The 19,078-nt window shown below is 44.6% G+C and overlaps 1 protein-coding gene across 1 annotated transcript in view; it reads right to left on the bottom strand.

The window, feature by feature from the left end:
- The window catches only part of PAN3 (poly(A) specific ribonuclease subunit PAN3), an 84,956-nt gene extending 73,209 nt beyond the window's left edge, over positions 1 to 11,747 (bottom strand). Inside the window, exons 1-2 of the mRNA XM_059836083.1 lie at positions 11,324 to 11,747; positions 5,464 to 5,604 (exon numbers count right to left, since the gene is read on the bottom strand). Coding sequence (XP_059692066.1) covers positions 5,464 to 5,604; positions 11,324 to 11,747 — 565 coding nt within the window. The remainder of the gene's footprint in view (positions 1 to 5,463; positions 5,605 to 11,323) is intronic.
- Between the last annotated feature and the right edge of the window lie 7,331 nt (positions 11,748 to 19,078).

Genomic DNA, 19,078 nt, shown 5'->3' with positions numbered 1-19,078 from the left:
GATTTGAGGGAGACACCTAAAGAACTTTAAAGATGCTAATTACTGATGAATGCAACATGTCTTTTGCTTTTTAAGTTTTAAAAGTTAGCTAAGAGAATCAGAAAATAAAACTCCCTCCACTATCCACGCCCTAGATACTCTTTCATGAGGAGCAGCCACATAGAAACCTCACAAGTCCTCTTGCTACAACCCTAAAAAAGACAAAGCTTTTTTGCCTTGTCTTTTAAATGTCTGTCCCTCTTTTGCCTTCGTTTGGGAAATCTACATTCAAAAGCCTAGGAAAAGTATTTTGTGGTTGAACTATTGTATCAGGAAAAATACTAATGTCTGCAGTAACACCAATTACTGTCTCATCCTACCTGCTACAGTCAGTCCCTAACTCACACTGTTAGCATTTTAACACAATTGTTTTCTGGCATCATGAAAACTACTACAACTTGTTCATACAAGAAAACCAAAAGATAGCAAATCCATGTTTAATTATGAGTAGTTTCAGTCTAGTTTGCCCATAAATTGTTCAGGGTTCACACTGTGGTTTTTATTTATTTTAAAAATACATTTCCAGTATAGCTTTCTCTGCCTGCATTTCAGCCATTAGCAAAAACTGCTACATCTTGACTGTAAAAGACCAAGAAAAAAACTGCTTAATTTCCAGAAGCAATTGTCATTTCAAGGTACGCTATGTAATTTCAGCAGTATATCTGCTATTTCATCTTATACTTCTGTCAGACACTCCAGATTTTATCCAATTTTTAACAAACTAGCAAGCGACTCCCTCAGATTACACCATCAACTTTACAAATCCTTCAGCCTCTGCTGAAGAATTAAGAAACAACCAATTCTTTCCACTTCTCCCACTGGTCCTCACTATGCTAGAGCCATCGTGAAAACCCACATACCTTCATTTCTCTGTTGGACACATACAATTAATGTGCAAAATCCTTAAAACTGGAAAGAGGCAAGTGAAACCTTGCAAGTTTTGCCACATTCAGCAGCAAGGCATGTGAAGAGCCCCCTCAGTGTGAAGAAACCCCAGAGATGACCTCCAATAACTCCAGACAGCTTGTACAGCTGCAGTCACCCATTATCCAAACAAAGCACTGGAGCCGGTGCAGATAGCTTTGCTAGGGCAGAAATACAGTGCCAGGTGCTCTGCTCCTCGTCTGGCTGAAGCATCTTCAGTGCCGGGCAGCTCAAGCTGCAAGCAGAAGCAGGCTTCGGGCAGCAACCCCAGAGCTGAGCAAGGCTAAAGACACTGCTGGGAATGACAAAGTTAATCTTTGACACTGCTGCCTTTCTACTGGTATTTGCTACACAAGCCTATCCAAACCACTTAAAGCTGCTCAGAGCTACAAATCAGGCTTTCTGTTGGCACACCGATATCTAACTGGGCACTCCAGATAGCAAAAGCTACTCCAGAACATTTTCTTTTATACAGCTGTATGAAGACCATCTCCCTACTGAAGTGCAATGGTTTAGCCGTACCGATCAGCCTCCTTGTACTGTTCCTACAAATTGCTGTACTCCAGTGCTGATCCACCTTCGTACCACTCAATTCTACTAGTACCATAGCAATTTCAAGATTGCTTTCAACTATGAGGCTTTCTGTTGTCCCCTTCCAAACAGCCTAGAAACACACCTCTAGCAGAGGGACCAAGACCACAAGAAAATATATTCTGCAGAACAATCAAAAGAAAACCATCAGAAGTAAGCTCAGTGGAGCAGAGGGAAGTTTTCTTGGCAGTAGCTCATATTTAGAACAGAATGCTCCAGAAGTGGTAATTATAACTACTGCCTTCAAAAGAAAACTCAACACTAGCTACCTTAAACTAACTTCCCTATAGTAACAAGCAAGAAAATTAAGGCTAACAGAAAAGATGCAGCTTACAGAGGTACAAAAAAAAAAGTAATTCCTGCATTGCCTATAGAACCAAAAAAGAGTGTTCACTACATATTCCACTTCTGTTCAAAGAAGGGACATTCAGCTGTTACAGTGATGAAAGCTCAGCAAATACCTAAACAGCCAAGGCAGTTTTACTGTATTTGGCACCTGGCCTTCTCCATGAGAAGTAGAAGGCTTTTATCGTCCTTCTGCCAAACATTTGGCAAATCATAAATTCTCACTTGCTTCTGGAAGACCATGGTAGTTCAGAGCATGAAAAAAGCGATTTATCATAAGCAATCCATAGCAGAAGGCCTTCAGAAGTGGGCACACTTCACCACATGAGCAGTGTGGTATTAAAAAGCCACAGAAGTCTAAACTGGAAAGAGAAGATCTTAGTCCTTATAAAGTTTTTATTCTTATGTGTTTACTAATTTACATCAGACGCTGCATTCAATTTGTCTATCCAGATCTTTCCTATATAACCATTGCAAGCACATGCTTTTTTACTCTGCGCACAGCGCTATTAGAATAACAAATAAAAAGCTTCTTCTGAGGTTTATGTCTTTTCTCTTTTAAAGCATTGATTATAACTTTAGATAAGTAAGTTAAGACACTTTCAGAGAAGTCTTGAACTGGCTATTTTGGTCAAAGGAACATGCCTTTCTGTTGTGTAACAGTACTAGCCATGCATTGAAGTTGTATACATTTTCAACAGACTCTTCCTTGGAGAGAAGCAACAACTTCCTTATAGAAGTAGAAAGGTTAACTAAGCAGGTCTGAGAAGATAAGACGGATGTGTAAGGGAACAACTAGGAATCCAATAGGGGAAACAAAATGCTAACATGTTACGTAAGCACATATGTGAAAACAAGAAGAAATTTCTAAATTCCATCAATATTAAAGCCAGAAGTTACATCCCAGCAATCCTGGAAAGAAATTAAATAAAACATCTTGAGAAATTTAGAAGACATTTTCTACTTTCTATACACACATTATCTAATAACTTTTTGCTTGGTGAGTAACACTGCAGCTTAATATGACAACTGCAATTAAAAATAAGTATCATCTTATATAATTCTTCTCCCACAGAATGTTAGCAGAAAGTAGGCTTCCCGTCAGATGCAGGCACCAAAGAGAAAAAAACCCAACAGATAGTTATTTTTGCCTTACTTATTAGAAAGACATTTTTCAGGAACAAAGGATCTCATCACAGTTTAAGTACTATTGTGATGAACTCAACACACGTGCTTCAACAGAATCAGTGGGTTTTAGTTTTAATGCTCGTCTTGCCTAATACTAGCACTACCTGAATACTAATACTATCTGAAAAGATGGCGTTTCTGATATTTTCATTCTAACATTTTACTAACCAGTAAACAGATACTGTAATATCCTATACCGCTTCTTTTATGAACTTAGTATCAGCACTGATCATCTCAGCAACTGTTCTTAATATAAAAATGGATCCTTTACCGTAATGTGATATATTGCCCCAAAAATGAATGGGCTAAAGTATGATGACAACAGATTTTCGTTGACATATTTTTCAAAACAACAATTTAAAGATTTCTGGTGAGGTAATAAAACATGGATTGAAATAATTCATTTTGTTATTATCACTGCTTTAAAAACTGTACTACAATTAGTTTTAAGCTAGGAAAAAAGTGTATATACAGAGAGAGGTAACAATTTAAACTCCCAGCACAGAAACAGGGCAGGCACTTTTGACCTCAACACAGCTTGGTAAACTGAATCATAGGCTCACTGCATACATATGCATACAAAGGACAAGGTGTTATCTCAGCTAGATATAAAGCAGTAAAAACTACAGTGCCATATCTCCAGTGGAATTTTACACAGAGATAACTATCCTAATATTGAGGAAAGAACAATAAAACTTTTACACAAAGCCTATCTATGGCAAGTCTTTCAGGACCTGTGTCCTTTTAGTCTCCTAGAAGCACCGAGGTGTCAAAGGAGCTTATGCTTGTCCTACTTTGTTTTGTACTGACATGTTTGTATCAGGAAATAATCACATGCTTGAGGTGCCAGCCTGTAACAGTTCACAAGCACTAAACATACTATTATGTGCATCTCAGTGTTACTTTCTCTACAGTGCTGCTACTGTTGCAACTTGTTAGGGAAAGTGGATTCTCCGGTGTTTTTATGCCTCTCTCATTTAATGCAATGTTTTTGAAACACAGACTAGGAATCACTGAAATAGAGACAACAGAGAAAGTGATCGACACCCTCAGGCACGAGGGGCAAAAGTAAAAGCACACGCCTGACTTAGGATGCCGTGACAGAGAGTGCAGTTGGAGGGCAGACAGCACAAATGAACCAAGTTGGCTGAAAGGCAGACAGGAAGCAAAACAGTTTGGGAAATGCTGCCTTATTTACAAACACTCCCACTAGGCGATGAGATATTCTCGGGCAAGCAAATGAAAACAGCAATCTTTACCATAATATTAAATGACTGGACTGCCTTTTTTTTTTTTTAATTTATCTTGCATATCATAGAAGCATCTGATAAAGACTGAAAAAAAAGGATAGGTGCCATGCTTTTGCTCTGTAAAAAACACGGTACAGAGTCCAGAGCAGCAGGACTCCTCACCATGGACCAAGTCCAGAAACACAGCGATAATACAAATTAAAATTGATACTTTTTCAAAAGAGTCATCAGAACTACTCTGTTATCAGAAACAGCAATTCAAAGTAATGCAATTACTTAATATCAAAGCTTTCAGAGCAAACCCTCTCCAAAAGCTTTCACAATTCCTAATACATTGCATCAAATTATTCAATAAACGGCAAGAAAATTTTCAAAGCACACATTTAAGCTTTTGTTTTTAATAGCCTCCCTGTTCTAAAACTCAGCTTTTTTTTTTTTTTTATATAAATAGTTGCATGAAATGTGTGCAGATAACCTAAACAGAATATTAGGACATTTTTCACAGCAGTGGGGGAGAATGCATAAAAGAAAGGAAAGATATTCCTGCCAGTTGCATCAGCATTAGACCAACTGGAGTTGAGGGAGTCTACTCACAGACTACAGGAATTGCATATCACATAACCAACCTGACAACAACTTGTACAACACGTGTCTCTACTCTCACTTTTGTATATCTGTACTCTGTTTCTAAATCCCTATTCTAAAATTAAAAAAAAGGTCAGGAGTAAAAGGCTGTTAGGAAGCAAATTAAAAAATACAGATAAATTCTAAGCACAAAATATCTTTGAAGCTCAAACAAAACAATCACATGATCTGAACTTGTTTAACTCCTGAAAGACTGATGGAATGAACACACACGCACGCACGCACACACACACAGAGCGTGATCTACTCCAACTCATCTCCAATACACAGTGATTCACCACACCATTTTTCTGGCAGTGTAATGCATTACATCTTTACTAGAAAGCAACAGATAGGAAAATATCAGCCACATCAGCTTACTATCTAAATCCTTCCACTGACCCCCTTTTCATCAGCTGCCTCAAGACCAAGATTATTTTTTCTGCTTTTGAGGTTCTACAGAAGTGTTTCTGCCTGTGTTTATCACCCCACCCTCACTTACCATTTGTCCACTTTTCCCGCAGCAGTCTAAATTTGCTTCTAGGTGGTTCCTTACACATGGAACTCTTTCTGAGCTGGTCCCCAAGGTCACTATTTTCTGAGCATTCAAATCCTTCCTGAAGGCCCACTCCTACAGTGATACCTACAAAAAATCAGTTATCTAATACCTGCTAGATAGAAACTAAATGGGGATGCTCTGTATCTTAAAAAACATCATCAAAACTTCAAATTATTAAGATATAGCATATAGAGTTTACTCACATAACGTAACTATCACACACTCCTTTTATCTTTGCCATTGAAGCAGAAAAACAATTACAACAGTTATAGTGCTTTCTTTACATTCTTCAATACCCAACACAGGGCGGGTACTACCAGAAACAAATAATGACCAGTACCCCTCAGGTATCTGTAATTTCTGTGGAATATTTCGACTTTGAAAGATTTCCCAAGCAATAAGGAAAACCCACAAATTATGCAAACAGATACAATCAGTTTCAAAGCCAATTAACAGTGTATTTTTTTTAAAGCTTCATATGCTAAAACTGCCCCTCAAAATCCCATATAACTTTGCAGATTGAGAAATTTTTCCTTCCCTCCTTTCTTTTTCCTTAGCTCCCCCCCTAATTTTCCTCCCCATTCCATTTCCACATGAAACATGTAAAAGCGGAAAGAAAATCCATTTCTATAATTTCATGATTTCTGGAGTTGACAAAAAGTGATTAAGTTAAATCAGTAATTTTCATTTCTCCCATGCACCTCTAACTGGTTATTGTTTTTACTCTTCAATTCTCAGTTGTCTCTAACCATCTCCAAATGTCCCAAATGTCTCTTCAATTCTCAGAATTGCCTCCCCATTTCTTAAAAATATTCAGAGCAAAGCAGGATGAAAATTGTATCATCTATCAACTCCTGGAAAAGGCATCAGGAAAATTGAATGGGGAAACATGTCTCTAAAGAAAACTGAGGTATACAACAACTAATACAGCATCACTTGCAAAAAGTACAAACAGGTTTGGAAAAAGAATTCTCAACCATACACCTTCAATATAATACCTATTTCCTGTATACAAGAGAAAAAGAAACAAACCCAGTGAAAAGTGACCAGTATGTGACATGCCACAACTATACTTACATTTAAAAGTTTGGGATAACTGTCTGTTTCTAAATACTTCAAGCTGTAAATACTGAAATGCTAGCAAAGATAAGAAAAATCCGTATTTAGAATAATCCTGACCATTGTTTCATTGTATTAAGAAGTGTAATCCAACAGACTACCTTTAGCATCTGTTTTGCTGAATAGCTTATCTTTCCATTTTTTCTATATCCACTGCTTCATTTTGTTTAAAAAGGAATGGACTGCTAAAGACTTAAACACCTTTTAAAAAACAGAAAATATACAAATGTATAGGTCTTTCCACTCCAAGCCTAGCATACTTACGGATTTTACAAAACCTAAGCTGTAATACTCACTAAGCTAACCACCAAGCGATTGCATACACTTGCTACAGTGGTGGCCACTACCCACTACTGCTATGACTGGCCGCCTAACATGTGGGTGGCAGGCTGCAAAAACAGACATGCTGCTTTTATTAGGCTAACCCAACACAACCCAAGCCTTCATGTCCCTTTCCACCTTCTCATGGGCTGGCAACAAAGCCTATTCGCAGACAGGCTTTCTCAGCAGCTGTGGAGAAACACAGCACGAGGCTGCTCACAGAAGTATCACGGGCACCTCACAGAAACACAGACCTATGTTTCGACTACAGATTTCCTAGGATGACTTTGAGAAAGGCTTTCCGGTAAAGAACCAGTTGAAAAGCTCTCACTAGGAGAGGGTGAGCTAGCCTTTGGCATGGGGATCTCGGGCAGCAGCAGCACTGCTGCCGTGGCCAGCTCCTCCGCCGGCGGCTCCGCGGCCAGCAGCGCCCACCCGCCGATGCTGCTGCCGCCGCCGCCGCGTCCAGAAGGCACCTGGAGCTCCTAGCTCCACACCGCTGGGTTTTGGTCGCATTTATAGGAATCAAAGACAAAATGAAAGAGTGAGCGCTATGTATCATGTACTTTATGGCAAAAAGCGGGTTGGAAGTTAGTAAATGTTTAGAGCCATACCTCAGCTCATATCTATCAATATATAATAGAGGTCTACATACAAAAGTACATTACATCTGTTAAACTACCTGAAAGCTAACAAATACAATCGCAGTTGCCCGTGCAACTTCAACTCATCCAACTTATGTATAGACATGATACATTTCAATACCACGATGACATTTTTCTCCAGACCCTCCCTCATGCGGCATCAAGAAGGGACAGTGTCCTAGGAACGAGCCAGCAGTGTGCAGCAAAGCAGGCTGCCCGTTTGCTTCTTACAGAAGTTGGAAATTGCCAGAGAGAACAGAGAGCAGATACAAGAGGAGAAATTTTTCATGTTATTATGCCCCCTACCCTTCTTTCCCTGGGCTGTTCCTTAAAACCCTACTAATCAATCCTATCGCTTCCCCTAAATGCCAAGCAACAGTCATTTCCCACCGCTGCTCCTTCTACAGCCTTCTCAGATTATGTACTGCTGCCACTGCTGCTCGCTGGGCTGACACATGGGATATACGCCTATTAGAAAAGCACCATGTGCAGATTTTGGCAGCTAACAAATCTGGAGGAAACTTTGTTCTATTTTTTCCTTCCCTTTTTTTTTTTGGTCACAGAGGTCCTAAGTGAAAAGGATTAATTTATTTTTTTTTAATATCAAACTTTAGACGGGTAATACCAACTACGCTTCCTATTTTGTAGGCAGTCAGCTGGCCACCCTACATGTGTAAGGTGAACCACGCAGAAGGCTGAGCACTCACAGCTCCAGGGGAAGAAGCAGGAATGGTGCTTTGAACACATGTGCTCCAAATGTCACGTAGTTTGGGGGTGGGGGGCAGCAGTGATAGCTTCTGAGAGCATGCAGAGCTCATCAGCATGGTCAGTCTCATTCCTCAAGAACATAAAAAGCCACACAGTCAGACCAAAGCCACATTTAGCCCACTACCTCATCCCTGACACTGGACAGTAGCGGATATGTGGACAAAAGCATAAGCATGAAGCAAGGATAAAGCAGGATTTCCCAGCAGGCTCTCAGCCATAACTAGGGGAAGATGAATCTGATTCAGAGATTATTTTTTTTCTGCATTTAATAATCTCAAGCGGAGTTTTCTTCCAAGAATATCTGATCACTTTTGGAATCCTTGTCAGATGTTAGCATCCAAAACCTCTGTGGCACAGAATGGCTTACCACACACCATGCAAGAAACTTCTCCCAGTTAGCTCTGAGGATGTCACCTGCTCATTCCACTTCATACCCTCACATTGAAATACTTCTGCACTGGAGTATTTCTTGTATTTTTACTGTTCATCTTCTCCTTATCACTCAACGTCCCTATCACCTATGCTGTGAAAATAAGTCGGTATTTGCAGAGCCTTTGTGATTACCACAGAAAAACCTATCAGTAAATTAATAATCCTGTACTCAAAGCAGGATTAGAGTAACACTCATGTTAGAATGAGGCACTGACCCACTTTTAACAATAAATAGGACTACACAGTTAATTAGTCAATGAGCACTATCTGCTCTGTGCACTGAATGAGGCTGGGGTCCAGCGAGGAAGGAGGAAGAAAAGGTGGCATCCACAGTCACATAACCAAAGACTACCAAATACTTTTGAATTAGGGAAGACAGTCGGTGACACTGTACAGACAGGTGATTTCTGGCAATTCCCAATTTCATGTTCTTAACTTCAGAACTTTATTATTTAATACAACTTTGTGTATTACTTCCTACATCTATAGAAATAAAACTTTCATTCCATCCTTTTGGAAATCATACTGTTAACATCATGGGTCATCAGCAAGGAAAGGATTTTAGATATTAGCTTGTCAGTACCTACACAGATCAACTTCAGATTTTGAACAACTAATTTCCTTATTTTTCACACATGTACGTCAAAGCAAGGAAGCTTAGAAGCGAGACTGGGCCCACTCCCTGGCTCAACTTTAATTTCTCTGTCCTTCCTTTCCTTACTCTTTTTTCTTAGTTAGTTTCCTTCCTGTAAGATCTTCTTCCACCAGTCCAAGCTTTTGCCTCCTATAACTTCAAATGAGGTGGCTTTCCCAGCACGTAATCACTGATAACACTGGAGTGCGTTTGTCCACTCTTGGTGCCCTCACTCCTCTCCTGCAGAGAGTTCAATGTAGTTTTAAACCTCTGACACATTCAACAGAAGCAAGTTTTTCAAATAATTTAACTGTTCAGCAGTATCAACCTCTGAGCACACACAAACTCCGAGGTTTTTTTTCTTAGATTTAGGGCTTGGGCAAATTTTGCAACTCTTTCTTATAAAAACAGCCTCCATATAGGAGCTTTTACCCCCTAGCCAAATTATGCCCCCTCTCCCCAAGCCTGAATCCCCTGGTTTAATAGATTTTAGTGATTTCCTTTTGCATAGGGGAAAAAGTGTATTTTGTGCCTAAGTCTGTCCAAAAGAAAAATGAACAGAGATTGACTTATCACTGCTGAATCTCTTCAAGATATTTCTACCTGTAAATAAAAAAAAAAGGCAAGAAAGACTTCAGCTTCAACAACTGAAGTTTGACAAAATGATCAAAATATCAAAATAGTGTCTTTTAATAGAAAGCATTAAGCAATTTTATATTATAGGCTCCTCCTGGAAGTATAGACACAACAGTGCTGTGTTAACGTAAGACACTGACAAGCTACCAACTACAGAGATAATACTGCTCAGTGGCACAAGCTCACCACACCTGGCAAAATAGCAGTTGCAGGTTCCTGAAACACATATCAAGCACTAATATATACAGGATGTTCAGCATGGTTGCGTCTTAATTTCAGAAAAGGTATGGTTGTGACCATTTAGTAGTTGAGCCATTTAATGTAAACAAATACCAGGTTTATGACAGAAATCAGTAATGCAACCAAGCTTAATATACTCATTTAAAGGGGCACGACTTTTCTGAAGGAACATCCTTTTCCTAGCTGCCAAGTGCAGCTTTACCTACAAACAGAATGGTTATTAAAAATCAGTTTACTGCAAACACCATCTAACTATTGGACCACATATTAGGAAGATGCATAACCGACCAGTAATAGCAACGCAGCTCTGCATGGCATACAGGCAATCTGAACTCTCACCATTTGAGAAGGGGCTGCATATGAAGGCTGTAGAAGCCTTAGAAAAAAAGAATTTAGAAGCAGTTTCTGCTCACAGTAGCAAATAACGTAGAGATATATAGGTATTTATAATTTTTTAATGCAATATTTTAGCCGGAACATTTAAAACTTCCAAGAGCTGAAACTCAGCACAGGTTGTTTGGAGGAGCCCATCCAAGGGTACTACTCCGGAAAGCGCTGCCTCCCTGCTACCACCCTCCTCCCCGCCTGACTTTGGGCAGGGAGCTCCAGCGAACCTGCACCGAGCCTGGCTCTGAAGTGACCGATGTGCAGCTGCCCGGGTGCCCCCCAAAGCCAGCCGGCGGGGGTCCCTTCCCACACACACCTGCCCGCTCCTTCCCCATCAGTAAGGGGCGGGTCCCCCCTGCGTGCCCCAGGGCGGCCGGCACAGCCCCGTCCCGAGGCGCCCGGCTGGGACCACCACGGCGCCCAGCACCGGGCAAGGCAGCGCGGCGGGGAGGCCGGGAGGGCGGCCCGGGGACCCCCGCCGCCACCATGGCTGTTGTTATTTGTTTCCGGTAGCACCACAGCGTGTCGGGGAGCAGGAAGAACGCGCCGCCCGCCCCCCGCCGCCCCACTCCCGACAGCGCCCCCGCCCCACCCCACCCCCGGGCCGCCCCGCCGCACTCACTCGCCAGCCGCGGGCCATCCAGCCCCCCGCCGCCGCCGCCTCCGCCTCCCGCCCCCAGCTCGGCTTTCTTAGGCCCCACCACCGCCGCCGCCGCCGGGCCCGGACTGGCCCCGTGCGGCGGGTAGCCAGGCCCGGCGGCGGCGGCCGGGGGGATGCCGAGCGGGAGCCCGCCGAGAGGGGCGGCGGGCCCCGGGCCGGCGGGGGCGGCGCCGGGCTCCTCATGCAGGAACTGGCACTCCTCGCCGTAGAAGCAGGTCTTGTCCTTGGCGTAGTAACGGCAGAACTTCAGCTTCACGGCGCCGCCGCCGCAGCCGGCCCCCGCCCCGCCGGCCGCCGGCCCCGCCACGCCGACCCCCGCCGCCGCCGGCGGCGGCGGCCCCACCACCGGCGACGGCGACGAGCAGGGCAGGCCGCTGCTGTTCATGGCAACCGCCCCGCCGCCGCCGCCGGGGTCGGCACCATGGGGAAGGAGGGCGGGAGGGAGGGGGCGGGGAGGGGGAAGGGGCGCGGGAACCGCCGTCACCCCGGGCTCCGGCTCCGGAAGGGGGAGGAGGGGGCGACTCCGCGCCTCTTAAAGGGGCCGCGCGGCCCTCGGCGGGGGCGGCGGCGCCTCCTCCTCAGTGGTCCCGGCGCTTGGGGTTGTTTATGCCATTTTCCTCTTCCTGAGCGGCCGCCCGGGCGCGCCTGCGCCGGCGCGGGGCATGCTGGGTAGCGCCGCCGGCCGCCGGGGCGAGCCAAGGCGCCCGCCGGGCCGGGGTAGGGGCCGGGGCCGGGGCCGGGGTGGAGCAGCGGGGGGTGCTGGCTGCCGCTGGCGGGAGCGGTCGGAAGAGCGGCAGGCGGGAGCCGCGGCGCCTTCAGGCCGTCAAGCGCGGAGTCCGGCGGGCGAGAGAGGCCGGGGGCTGGCGCGGAGCGAGCTGACTGTCGAGCCGGCCTGGCTGGGTTCGCGCGCGCGCGGGCGGGCGTTAACCGTCCTGCGCGGCGCCAGCCGCCCCTTCGACGAACCGCGGTCTGCGAGCGTTAACGCCGGTTTCAAAGGGGCGAACGGCAGGTGCGGGCGACCCCCTGCCTCCCGCTCGTGCCCTCGGGCCGGGACGAGGCGGAGCCCAAGCCCGCGGCCGCTCGGCTGCCGGGCTGTCTGCCGAGCTGGTTCTCTCGCCTTTTCCCCCTGGCGGGGCGGAGGTCGGGGTACCGGCGCGCCCAGCGGGATCTCAGCCGAGTTCCCCCAGAAAAGTCGGGTACCTCTCTCCTGCTGAAAAGCGCCCGGCAGCCCGCTGGCTTCTCCCTGCCTGCCGGCATCACGGGAATGCAGCCTGAGGGATTCTCCCTCTCCAGGAGTCGAATCGGCAGGCTGGTTGTTTTTAAGGGGGTGTTTGAAGTGTTTTCCCCTGAGCATGGAGAATTTTGTTACGTGAATTTTCAGTGACTCACTTGCAAAGCTACTCAAGATACCTTTTTTTTTAAATCTTTCCTCAATCGTTGGCATAGCTTGTGGTGCAATTGCTGAAATGATGTATATGTAGTGGAAAAATCATCATATGTTAAAGCGCACTTGACATTATTTTGGTAAGAAAAAAATTTACTGTAGAATTAAGATTGCTTTTTGTCTATCCTAGTCTTTTCTCTTACTAAAAACGAAGAGAAAATCAGGGCCTGCCTCCAAGATGATTTGACAGTTTGTGCAAAATAAATTTAAAAAAATAATGAGTGAGCTTTTAAATGTCATGTTGGAACAAATCAAAATCTTTCTTCCTCAGATAAAGTCTTTAAAGACTTCAAGAAGTAAGTGTGCCTTAAGCAGAAATCTCAAGATCACCGCTTTTGCAGTCAGAAGCGTGGCTTCTCTGAGCTTATGAACCAGCTGAGGAAAAAAAGGTGGTTGCCCCGTAAAAAAAGGTTGGCCAGAAAACTAGAGAAGAGCAAGGCTACAAGAGTCAGGGCTCCAGTTCTAGCCTGGTATCCCAAGAAAACGAGATGAGGGTATCATCTCCTGTCATTCCACAACAGTTTTCAGCCTTTCAGCTGTATGGCAAAGAGCTCACAGTTGCTGTGTTCCTGCAAGTTTAGAAAAGTAGGGGAAAGGGTGGAAAGACCCTGTTGTTTTCTCCATTAAAACTTCAGGGTAGGAGCTCAGACAAACTGCAGCAGATTCCACAGGGAAGAGAGTCGTCATAAACGGCTCAGCCATGGGAAATATTTCAGTCCCAGCTTGCGCCTTCTCAAACAATCAAAATCTGCTTTGGTACATGGACCAGACGCGGTCCCAACTGCTTTAGCTGAGGTGCCCGCAGCGCTACTTAGTTGTGTATCACTCAGTCCCCTGGCATTAGTGTTACGCCTCTGAGGAGTAAAACCAAGGGCTTCCTTGCAGTGTGAGCTGTTGCAGCTACACACGGGTGCCCGCTTCCCTCAGCTGCTGCAGCAGGGAAAGGGAGAGCCTGGGAGTGCATTGTTTTCTCTCTCTCTCCTGCTCATCCGTGCCCTGGGAAGATGCCAGCACAGGGCAGAGGTCTCAGGCAGGTGGGGCTTTTACAGTGCACGGGTTCATAGAGGGGTATGGGAGGTAGAAGATGTGTTGAGTTACTGCCAGGTGTGGGGGAAGAGAGGAACCCAATATCACTTTTTGCTGAAGTCTGGTTATGAGCAGTCTATTTATCACCCCTTATTCCAGGTATGATGTCCCCTGGGAAAGCATCCCTTCCCTCCAGAAAGGTCAGACTGAATGGACAAGTTACACGTACATGTGAAGAGGTTGGCAGGGGCTGCAGAAAGATGTTAATAAAGGGAGAAGAAAAATCTCAGCTTTCACCCAGAGCTTTCCTGAGCTCTGTGGATCTTTCATCCAGAGCTTTAGTACTGTGGTTTTAATGGTATCAAGTTATCTTACAAGAGATTTCATGATACACATAGGGTAATACCTTTTCTGGGTAAACTGGTTGAACATGAAAGGAATTCTTCCAAGCAAAGACTTCAGTTGCATAGCCACTCCCATCGCTGAAGTGTATTCTAACCTGTGTTTTCAACCTTGTGAATGTGCTTTTCCCACAGCTCTTTTGCTGATCCATGCATATGTCTAATATTACATATATACACAGTGAGGTTAGGAACAAGGACACAAATGGGCTTGTGTGTACATGCCCCACATTTTTTCTGTCTGCATGCTGTAGCTCAGGTTGAAAACATTCCCACTGGATGCGGGAAGAGCTGACATAGTGTACTGGGCAGTAGTGCATGATCCTGCCAGCCAGAGCGTCCAGATAGCAATGAGACGTGCGGTGTGGTGCCAAGGGTGTTTGGGTTCTCCCCCACCAAAGTCGGTGTCAGTGCTGTACCTGAGCCACTGAGCATCAAACCGGCTTGGAAGCAATCCTCGTCTTTTCTACGTTCTCTTGGCCAGCAGAGCAGAGCCAATAATGGGAAGAGGCTCAAGATGGCATGAGCCTCTTTTTGTGGCCCTGGCAAACTCTCACCTCTCTTCAGTTCTGTTAACTATATATAAGGACTTGGCCTGAAGGCTGACCTGCAGCTACAGAGTGTCCATATGGGAGCCTGACACTTTCTCATTAATCACAACTATGTGTTCCTCTCCAGAATTTTACTTTTATTGCCTGTTCCTGCTGGTCAGCCAGAGCACTGAGGAGTCCTGCTGGCCATTCACTATCTGCTTGAACTTGCTCCGCTGCCTCGTGCAGTGCACGGAGATTTACTGGGCATTCTTGCAGAGTAGTGATTGATGATGTTATCATTTTTTTCACAAAACTAGGTCCCCTGTTAACTGAAGCTGGCACCTATATGGAGAGCGCTGCCTTTCCACTCCTGGGCACATACCCAGATTTACTTTGCGTGAGATCCAGGGAGCAAGATGAAGGAGAAACAGATAGATGCCCCTGGGTCTTGTCCCACTTTGTAGTCAAGTCATAACTGCGGTGTGCTTTTCAACCCAGAAATGGGGAAATACTCCTGTATGCATGCATGCAGCCATAGCCAAGTGACAGAGTTTTTATGAGCTCTCACAGAAAGGCAGAACCAAACATTATGAGATGAAAAATAAGAGGGGGCAGGGAGGGGAGAAAAAAGGAAATCCTTGAGAAGGAAAGCCATGCCAAGAACTCTTTTCTCCAGCTAAATCAGGTCGCAAGTGCCAGATAGCTCTCCCCTAACATTCGAACCAGTGTTGAGAAAGCCATGTCTGCTATTGAGAGTCACAGTTTCTTTCTGTGTCAACCCAAAATTAACATGTTTAGTAAATCATGTGGAAACAGATCCTGAAGTGCAGGCTGGCATCAGATAATGCAAATGAGTAACAATACTTTTTGAGGGATAGCGTTATTGTAGCTGTGATTTTTTTTAAGGCATAGGCAAGACAAGTTTTGTAGGTAGGAATCTTGTTAAACCAACCAAGTAGTTGGAAAAAGTAATACCTGAACACTGTTTTTTTCAACAGTACCAGTTGGTCTATTAAGAGATACTATCTCTACTTACAAAACTGGCCTTGCTTAATGTTATTGAAACAGATCAAAGGAAATATGTCTGAAAAAAGTTTTCACATAATCTGAATTTAACCTTTAAAGTCTATCATTATAGTATATCATCAAGAAAAAAAGTTAGCAAGATTTACAAGAATGTAAGCATGATCAGAGTCCACAGTCATATTAGACAAGAATTTAGCATTTGTTCATTTATTTTTTGAAGGAAGAGTAATAAAGCCTGATTGTTCAGGATATACACCAACTGCTGCCTGAAGTCTAAGGGAAATTGCCACTCCTGAGATTATTCCACAAAATTAGGGTTTTTTTAATCTTCTTTTGAAGTGTTTGAGAATGACTAATACGGCAGTCCGGGTATTGGATTGAATGGACCAACCTGCTGTGGCAGTACCCATTGGTCCCTAACTAGGCGGTTGTCTTTACTAACAGTATCTGGAAGAAGCCAAATGTTGCTCCTAACCAGACTCCCATTCACATGCAAAAAGAAATTAATTCCAACTCGGTGAAGTTTTGAATTCAAATCAAGTAGCAAGTCAGGAGTTGACCCTGAAGTGCTCGTGCTAACACCTACGTTAATAATGTATGCTAACACCTATGCTAATAATGTAGGGGGGGGAGATCTGTCCTTAGGCTAGAGTTCATATTAGTACAAGCACTAAAATGTAAGTCTAGTTTCACTGGGCTGGTAGTCCAGTCATATGGTTTAGCTGGAGAGTTTCTTACAATGTGGCTATTCCCACTGGAGCTGGCTTTATCTAACTGTTGCAGTGAAGGCCGACCATGATGTGACATAACTTGGATAAAATACTTGGTAACAGAAACCACTCTCCCATGGCGGAAAAAACCCCTACTCACTCAGAAAAATGCTTTACTGTCATATACATGTGTATGACACCTTTGTTGAACCCCCTCCACTCCCAGTCCAGCATCTTTAGGAATAAGGTAATATGCCAGATTTTATACATTTTTTTTGGCTTCATCCAGTAGATACGAACTGTCCTAGCTGATGGCATCTTTCACAGAAGCTTTTAAGCTGAAAACATCACATGCACATTAAGACTTCTGACACCAGATCAGCTGAATTGCCAACAACAGATTCTTATACTCACGATTAAGAAAACTGATGTTAATTTTTCCTTGTCTGAACCACAAAAAGGCAAAATGTCTTCAATGGAATCCCAGCAGCTTCCAGTGCTGAATGAATTAAGTGGAAGAGAAAACAAAGCACTTTGCTCACTTGCCAATTTTAAATGAAAGGACAAGCGTCCACTCTTTCAGTATATATATAAGTGTTCAGACAAGTCATTGCCATGTCACCCGACTGCCCATGAGCAGCAAGTGGCTGGGGTAGATTTCTGGTAGTTTCAGAACAGAAGCACAAACTATCTGCACCCTGGTTTCTGAGGGCAAAACTTGTATGTAGGTGTGGTGTTGAAAGGGATACAAAAAAGTACAAGAAATGCATGGACTTACTGGAGTGAGTCCAGTGAAGAGCCATGAAGATGATAAGGAGTTGGGGTATCTGACATACAAGGAGAGGGTGAGAGAGCTGGGACTGTTCAGCCTGGAGAAGAGAAGGCTTGGGGGGATCTTATCAATGTGTATAGATATCTGACGGGGGAGCCAGACTCCTTTCTGTTGTACTCACTGACAGGACCAGAGGCAGTGGGTGCAAACTGAAACAAGGGAGGTTCCCTGTGAACATCAGGAAACACTTCTTTACTGTGAGGGTGGTTGAGCACTGAATAGATTGCCTGGAGAAGTTGTGGACTCTCCATCCTTGGAGATACTTAAAACCCTCCTGGATGTGCTCTGGGGCAACCTGTGCTAGCTGGTCGTGCTTTGAGCACAGGGCTGGACTAGGCCATCTCCAGAGGTGTCTTCCAACATCCGTGCTGGGACTGTGTACCAGTGAGGGCTGTGGGAAAAAAAAGGCAACCTGCCAGCCAGGAAAGCTTGTTGCCAGTATGGCATTTCCCTGTTTGTGCTGATTTCTCTAAGGCCTGTGGAATTCTATACTTCCTTTCCTGGTTTTTGCATCCTTGCAAATATGTATCTCCCTAGTTTTCATACCATTTCAGCTCCTTCCTTTGCACTGCATCACACACAAACTTGTCTTCAGCACCAGAGTACAATGCTATTGCCTCAGTCTGTATTTCTAAGGCAGTTTTGTGAGACATCATGCGCTCATCTTTGCTAACAATGCTGGCCTCAGTGCCATTTCCCCCATTGCCCCTGCAATTACCTTTGGGACATTTTCTGTGGCTTCTTTTACCTATGATATGTCTGTTTAGTTCTGGTCCATCTACATTTTTATTTAACCTTCCCTAATGCAAGAGAAGCTATTTAGCAGGTATCAATAAAGAATAAAAAAATCTAGGTATCATCTCTGGCAGGTTTCTGAGAACACCTTACTGACATTGAATTTATTTGCTTAGGGATTCTTTTTATCTGGGTTCTGTACAATTGCAGAATGGATGCTTAGTCCTTAGCAAGTAAAAATATAAAAACTGAATGGATAATATAATAAACTGTCATTTTATATATAAAATATAACAGGTGAATGTGTAGTAAAAATCCCCCAGCATATCCTGGGGGAGGTGCTCCAGCTTATCCCTTAGAACTGGATCCACTTTCTGCCTGGGGGCTGCGATGCATGGCTGTGGAAGCCGGGGAGACCTGCCTGCCCCTCTGCGATGTCCTGTCCTGGTACAAACCAAGGGGCCTCACTGGGACAAGCAGCTTCAGCCACGGCCGGGCTAGTTCCACCCTTTGCAAGCCAGCGACCAGGAGGCATCTGAGCATGAGCCTAGAGGCCTTTATTTTTATCCCCTAGACAAGTCATCTGCGAAACGACTTCAGAGCAGCTGTAGCTCGGTTTGAACCTTCCTGCAGACAGTGCTAGTTCCCTGTTCCCCCGGTGTAAACACAGCCCGTGCCGTCCGGGTGGCAGCCCCCGGGCTCTCAGAGGTGACCGCAGCAGGTCCTCCGGCACCAGCAGGCCAAGTGCTCACCCAGCGCGGGACACATCCCTCAGCCCGCGACGGCAGATGTGGCAGGGTATTCCCATGGCATCGCGCAAACTTGGTTTGGATTTTTTTTTCAGCTCTTCAGCTTGGCAGCGCCGCTTGCTCTTGCCCTCATTGATACCCAGAGAAATTATGCAGACTGCCAGTGCATGAAAGCAGAAACTATAACTGCTTCGAAAATAAGAATTGAGGTGAGTCGGCAAAAAGTCAGCTGCACCAAATTTACCCGAGAAAATATGTTT

Source organism: Gavia stellata, chromosome 1, assembly GCF_030936135.1.
Source record: "Gavia stellata isolate bGavSte3 chromosome 1, bGavSte3.hap2, whole genome shotgun sequence".
NCBI lineage: Eukaryota > Metazoa > Chordata > Aves > Gaviiformes > Gaviidae > Gavia > Gavia stellata.
The sequence above is the reverse complement of the archived record's forward strand: the minus strand, read 5'-3'. Positions and strand labels throughout refer to the sequence as shown.